The sequence below is a fragment of the Gobius niger genome (genome assembly GCF_951799975.1).
Source record: "Gobius niger genome assembly, chromosome: 5".
In the NCBI taxonomy this organism is placed as follows: Eukaryota; Metazoa; Chordata; class Actinopteri; order Gobiiformes; family Gobiidae; genus Gobius; species Gobius niger.
The window spans coordinates 396,051-403,286 of NC_136856.1; the positions used below are offsets into that span (position 1 = coordinate 396,051).

The 7,236-nt window shown below is 49.3% G+C and overlaps 1 protein-coding gene across 1 annotated transcript; it reads right to left on the reverse strand.

Annotated features, from left to right (window-relative positions):
* Nucleotides 1-451: 451 nt before the first annotated feature.
* Nucleotides 452-6,441, reverse strand: LOC306963440 (galactose-specific lectin nattectin-like; the record flags this gene model as incomplete). The annotated part of the gene is made up of 6 exons (XM_079557007.1): nucleotides 452-579; nucleotides 2,230-2,341; nucleotides 2,418-2,552; nucleotides 6,128-6,207; nucleotides 6,284-6,302; nucleotides 6,379-6,441. The coding sequence occupies 6 exons, from the start codon at nucleotides 6,439-6,441 to the stop codon at nucleotides 452-454; spliced, it is 537 nt and encodes a 178-aa protein (XP_079413133.1).
* Between the last annotated feature and the right edge of the window lie 795 nt (nucleotides 6,442-7,236).

Below are 7,236 nucleotides of genomic sequence, written 5' to 3' on the forward strand. Positions count from 1 at the left end.
CTGAGGAGGAGCTCAGGGCTGAGGAGGAGGAGCTCAGGGCTGAGGAGGAGCTCAGGGCTGAGGAGGAGCTCAGGGCTGAGGAGGAGCTCAGGGCTGAGGAGGAGCTCAGGGCTGAGGAGAACGTTCATGTTTTTAAGAGCAGCTCAAGACCCGCCTTTTTAGCTTAGCTTTATCTGACTAATCTATTTATTTAGTCCTAATATATAAATGTATATATATATATGGGAGGTTGTGCAGGCACATTGTTGTAAATGTTGTATCTGTAAAGCACTTTGTGAGACCTTTCGGTATGAAAAGCGCTTTATAAATAAAGTTTGATTGATTGGTTTGATTGATTATCAAGTCCCCCATATCTAAGACACAGAAAGAATCCAGACTCCCAGGTTGATCCGGTTTTAATGATCAGAAGCCAGAGCTACAGAGGGTCAGATGCAGCCGGGTGGATTCAGGATCAGCTGGTGTTGGGGGAACATTTACAGTGGAAGTCCCCCAGAGTCAGGGACAGGGACTTCTGTGCGTCTTTGGCACAGATGTAGTACAGAGCCTTGGTGAGGGGGCTGTCGTTCCAACACAGGGACACTGGCAGAGAGAAAGGAAATGATAAAAGTGATTCATTTATTATTGGCACGACGTGCTGCCTGCAGACCTCCACTGTCAGGACGCCTCCACTGTCAGGACGCCTCCACTGTCAGGACGGGAAGTGCGTACTTTTTTTGGGTGGGGGCGGAGGAATGAGTGCGTTTAAATGCCGATTTTACCTGCCTTTTAATTCGAGGGAGGCCGGCGAGTCAGCGTATGTCCAGAGTAGCACTACTTTGGACTCAACCGCCACAACTCTAACCAGTGGTGTAGTGTACGTGTAACACAGGTATACGCTGTATAACCAGTGGTGTAGTGTACGTGTAACGCAGGTATACGCTGTATAACCAGTGGTGTAGTGTACGTGTAACGCAGGTATACGCTGTATAACCAGTGGTGTAGTGTACGTGTAACGCAGGTATACGCTGTATAACCAGTGGTGTAGTGTACGTGTAACGCAGGTATACCTGTATAACCACTAGAAAACCTGCAGCATTACCGTATAACCACTACGTTTATCATCACGTGCGCAGTGTTATTTTCTCTCTGTCCAATTAGACACCAGTCCAAACTTCACAACAATTTCCTCGACTTCTCATCCCTCTCTCTCTTTCTCCGTCTCTGCCGACAGACACGGTTCCCTCTAGGCTGCGCTCGTGCTCCCGTGTTGTCTGGGTATAAAATAAAACCCTGAGAATGGCTGATAGTGATAGAGGCTTATTAACGATCCTCATGGCGCTGGAGGAGTCAGCTCAGCGTCTCCTCTGTCTACGCCACCTTCCCTGTTCATCCCCGCTCTGAGAGTCCTCCATGTCGCTCATCAATGCGCATTTCTCAGTCTCTGCGGGGGCTCGTGACAGCAGCATTGGGCAAAGGCAGTGACAGGTGTGGGCTAGTCTGTGTTTTACAACAAAGCGCTGAAGTGCGTTTTACATTCGGACTCTGGAGCTGTCGCTGAAGGATTGAAAGAGTCTGTAAAGTGGATGCGCGCGCCTACAGCGCTGCCCGAGCCACGCGCTCCCCTTCATTCAAAACATTGTCCAAAAACAAGTCCTTCTCCACAAAGCAGCGCGCAGGGGGTTGTGTATGTGGGCTGCGCAGGCGCGAGAGTCCGGACATCAGCTGATATGATCAGTGTGTGGGGTTAGGGCAGACTGGGCTTTATTCATTTATATTTTCACACTGTTTCTGCCCTGGAAAACTGGGAAGTCGATGTGCTACGACGCTCTGTGACTGAAAACAAAGGGCAATAACTTTGTTTCCTTAACTTTGCGGGAGGAGCGAAACAGCGCCGCCAATTTGACGCTGGTGGCCTAGAAGTACTGCACCCGTACTGCAAGGCATTACAGAGAGAGAATGAAAGGCGAAAGTTAAGAGTGTTAGTATTAACCATAAACGGCCGGACCGCGGAGGTAGATTTTACGTGATATTTTTTGTACTAATTAATACTTCTGGGAGGAAAGAGATTCAACCTGAAGTGCGTTTGCGATTTTATTTTGAAACGTATCCCGTGCATTTCCCGTCCTCACAGTGGAGGCGTCCTCACAGTGGAGGTCTGCAGGCAGGTGCCTCTCATTATTGGCTGCTGTGACTTCTTCATTGGAGGATATTCTCTTTTCTTATTTTGAACAGACTTTTGTGAACCGTTACCTTCATAATTGATTTCAGCAAAATGCTCTTTCCCCTGGTAATTGTTTGGTTCGCCTTGTTTCCAGTTTGAATAATCCCAAACAGACCCGTCGCTCCACATCCACACAGCGTCCTGATGATCATTTCACACATTTCAACTCTGAACAACTCGACTAACAGGATTTAAATGATGTTTGGAACAAACTGACATTAACTGCGTTGTGTCCACCGATCCAGGTCCGCAGGTTTCCTCCGGTAGCCTGTTTGATGAGATCTGCGACGAAGGCGTTCTCCTCGGCGCTGTGGATGGAGGCCAGGTTTGCACCATGACAAAGGCAGCTTTCCTGGAACAAAAAAGTTTATTTTATTTATTTAGAAAAACAGGGACAGTGAACAATAAACATGAACCTCAAGGGGAGAGATGCTGTACCAGGTTAAAGCTCTAGTGCTAATTTCCACCCGTCGTCCCTGGGCTGATGTTGTTCATAATAGTAAAAGCAAATCTTCACACACACAACCATCAGATAAAACACACACGCATACAGTGGGGCAAAAAAGTATTTAGTCAGACACCAATTGTGCAATTGAGACAGAATGTGAGAAAAATCCAGGAATTCACATTGTAGGATTTTTAAAGAATTTATTTGTAAATGATGGTGGAAAATAAGTATTCGGTCACTTCTCTGGCTCTCACAGACCTGTAACTTCTTCTTTAAGAAGCTCTTCTGTCCTCCACTCGTTACCTGTATTAATGGCACCTGTTTGAACTGGTGATCTGTATAAAAGACACCTGTCCACAGCCTCAAACAGTCAGACTCCAAACTCCACTATGGCCAAGACCAAAGAGCTGTGGAAGGACACCAGGAAAAGAACTGTAGACCTGCACCAGACTGGGAAGAGTGAATCTACAATAGGCAAGCAGCTCGGTGTGAAAAACTCAACTGTGGGAGCAATTATCAGAACATGGAAGACATACAAGACCACTGATCATCTCCCTCGATCTGGGGCTCCAGGCAAGAGCTCATCCCGTGGGGTCACAATGATCATGAGAACGGTGAGCAACAATCCCAGAACCACACGGGGGACTTGGTGAATGACCTGGTGAATGACCTGGTGAATGACCTGGTGAAGGACCTGGTGAAGGACCTGGTGAATGACCTGGTGAATGACCTGGTGAATGACCTGGTGAAGGACCTGGTGAAGGACCTGGTGAATGACCTGGTGAAGGACCTGGTGAATGACCTGGTGAAGGACCTGGTGAAGGACCTGGTGAATGACCTGGTGAATGACCTGCAGAGAGCTGGGACCAAAGTAACAAAGGTGACCATCAGTAACTACAACGACAGGGAGTCCCAGACGTGTCCCCCTGCTTAAGCCAGTGCACGTCCAGGCCCGTCTGAAGTTTGCCAGAGACCACATGGATGATACAGCAGAGGATTGGGAGAATGTCATGTGGTCAGATGAAACCAAAGTAGAACTGTTTGGTATAAACTCAACTGGTCGTGTTTGGAGGAAGAAGAATACTGAGCTGCATCCCAAGAACACCAGACCTACTGTGAAGCATGGGGGGGGAAACATCCTGCTTTGGGGCTGTTTTTCTGCTAAGGGGACAGGACGACTGATCCGTGTTAAGGAAAGAATGAATGGGGCCATGTATCGGGAGATTTTGAGCCAAAACCTCCTTCCATCAGTGAGAGCTTTGAAGATGAAACGTGGCTGGGTCTCTCAGCATGACCATGATCCCAAACACACCGCCCGGGCAACGAAGGACTGGCTCCGTAAGACATCGAAGGACTGGCTCCGTAAGAACCGCCCGGACAACGAAGGACTGGCTCCGTAAGAACCGCCCGGGCATCGAAGGACTGGCTCCGTAAGAACCGCCCGGGCATCGAAGGACTGGCTCCGTAAGAACCGCCCGGACAACGAAGGACTGGCTCCGTAAGAACCGCCCGGACAACGAAGGACTGGCTCCGTAAGAACCGCCCGGGCATCGAAGGACTGGCTCCGTAAGAACCGCCCAGGCAACGAAGGACTGGCTCCGTAAGAACCGCCCGGGCAACGAAGGACTGGCTCCGTAAGAACCGCCCGGGTATCGAAGGACTGGCTCCGTAAGAACCGCCCGGGCATCGAAGGACTGGCTCCGTAAGAACCGCCCGGGCAACGAAGGACTGGCTCCGTAAGAACCGCCCGGGCATCGAAGGACTGGCTCCGTAAGAACCGCCCGGGCATCGAAGGACTGGCTCCGTAAGAACCGCCCGGGTATCGAAGGACTGGCTCTGTAAGAACCGCCCGGGCATCGAAGGACTGGCTCCGTAAGAACCGCCCGGGCATCGAAGGACTGGCTCCGTAAGAACCGCCCGGGCATCGAAGGACTGGCTCCGTAAGAACCGCCCGGGCATCGAAGGACTGGCTCTGTAAGAACCGCCCGGGTATCGAAGGACTGGCTCCGTAAGAACCGCCCGGGCATCGAAGGACTGGCTCCGTAAGAACCCGCCGGGGTATCGAAGGACTGGCTCCGTAAGAACCCGCCGGGGCATCGAAGGACTGGCTCCGTAAGAACCGCCCGGGCAACGAAGGACTGGCTCCGTAAGAACCGCCCGGGGTATCGAAGGACTGGCTCCGTAAGAAGCATTTGAAAGTCCTGGAGTGGCCTAGCCAGTCTCCAGACCTCAACCCCGTAGAAAATCTGTGGAGGGAGTTGAGAGTCCGTGTTGCTCGGCGACAGCCCCAAAACATCACTGCTCTGGAGAAGATCTGCAGGAGGAATGGGCCAAAATACCAGCTACTGTGTGTGCAAACCTGGGACAGACCGATAGTAATCGTTTGACCTGTTATTGCCAACAAAGGTTATATTACAGTATTGTGTTGAATTTGTGTTATTGACCAAATACTTATTTTCCACCATAATTTACAAATAAATTCTTTAAAAATCCTACAATGTGAATTCCTGGATTTTTTTTTTTCACATTCTGCCTCTCACAGTTGAAGTGAATCTATGATGAACATTACAGACCTCTGTCATTATTTTAAGTGGGAGAACTTGCACAATTGGTGGCTGACTAAATACTTTTTTGCCCCACTGTACATCCGTCACATGTGGTGCAAGTTTGATTTGACCAGAGCCATTTCTGTGCCCGGCGTGAGAACGTGTAAGAGTTTGTGCTTGTTCTCAGCTCTGTAGGAACTTATTCCACTGACGAGCGACGAGTTTCCAAACGCTGTCTTTGGTTTGGGGATCCTGCATTGGCCTCGCACTGGAGATCCAGTGGTTGGAGCTGTTGTTTCAGAGCCCAGAGAGATGAACTGTTTTAGTGGAGGAGCAGCGGCGTCATGGAGGATCTTATACATCAGACTTGTGTGGATTATTTTACGAGGACATGACAGCGATGGAAGCGTCTGCCTTTATCATGAATCTTTAGAGACCTTTTATATAAAGACTCAAGTGGCCTGAGGCAGATTTACAAGCCTGTGACCAACCTGTCATACAGTAAAGACAATGTGGAACAGTCAGTGCATTTAGGCTGCTGAGGCCTCCATCGTGAGGTTCTACTGAAAATGCCTGATGTGAAAGAACCTCAAGACTCAAGTCAGTGAGCTTCACCTACTGGAGCGACAGCACTCAGTCAGACCTGTGCCTGTGTGTACCTTTACATTTAGACTCACCTCCACAAACAACTCCACACATTCATTTAGGAAGCGTAATGAAACTAAACACTGCACCATGTCGGCCTTTTCTGACCTGAGCCTCTCAATCTGCCCACGGTTCAAAAGCAACCAGGAAGTCAGGAATCCTAAAGTTTAGTCTTTAGACACGTCAGGAGCCTGTGGGTCCGTCCCAAACCAGTGCATGGTCACAGGTCCAAGTCCAAACCGGATGTGTCCACTTTAAGCAGAGTCAGTGTTATTATCAGTGCTGTACCTCTGCTTGTGCCCAACCCAACTTAGACTCAAAGAACTTGAAACAGCGAGTTCCAAACGGAGACCAGCCGGCAGGACAGCCTTTATGAAAATAATATGATTATTAATGAATCAAAGTAAGTGTGCTGTGTATGAAAGTGACTGTGGTCAAACTCACCGTGGTCATTTCCCTCCGCCTGTGAGGGAGGAACAATGAGCAGAGTTATTCAAGCCTGATCAAAAAGACAGACTGATACATGAGGCGTAACTCACAGCTCCTGTGGTCAGCAGAGCGGTCACACAGAGGAGGCCGGTCAGGGGGAAGTTCACAGCCATCTGAAATCATCAGGTACAACTAAGAAGAAGATCTGTGTGTGAAAGACCTGAGCCATGAAGAGCCTTACCTTCACTTCAGGTCAGACTGAAGGACTGAGAAGAGAAGCTGCTTTTATAGAGCGGTCAGGGGGCGGGTCAACCCCAGCATTCAACAGCCTCGTCAGCATTAGGGCCCGCCTTTGACCTCTGAACCCCCGTCTGAGCCCAGCACAGTTTCTCCAGTTTAGCTTTACCCAAATCTAAAAGCTTGCTGAAAAAAACGAAGATGAAAGACCAACAGTCCAGGTCAGATGTTGGTGCCCCCACAGGAGGCAAAGGCGGTCATTGATTCTTTAAGCCTAAGGCACAAGCGGACGTACGACTTTACGCCAGACGGCTTCGTCTGTAAGAAGTGCACGTGTCTGTGTAAGAAGTGCATGTGTGTGTGTAAGAAGTGCATGTGTGTTTGTCTCAGAGATGACCCGCTTATGTGGAGCTCGAGTTTATACAGTGTGAGAGAGAAAGCCGGTGAGTTCGCCCTGTCTGCCGCCCTTTACCCCCCCCCCCCACACACACACACAGTTACAGCTTTATATTAGTTCATCTGTTGAAGTGAACCACCAAAAGTCACTTCTGACACTGGGTCATATTTGGTTTAGGTTTTAAGACATGTTGTGTTTCATTTGAGCCCAAATGTACGACTGTGATGATTACCGTGGTAACCAAAGCTCCTCAGACTCAAACCTGGAGACAAAACAGTTTAACTACATTTAAGGCTGTTTCATCACAGACACACATGTCTGATACTGGGCAACT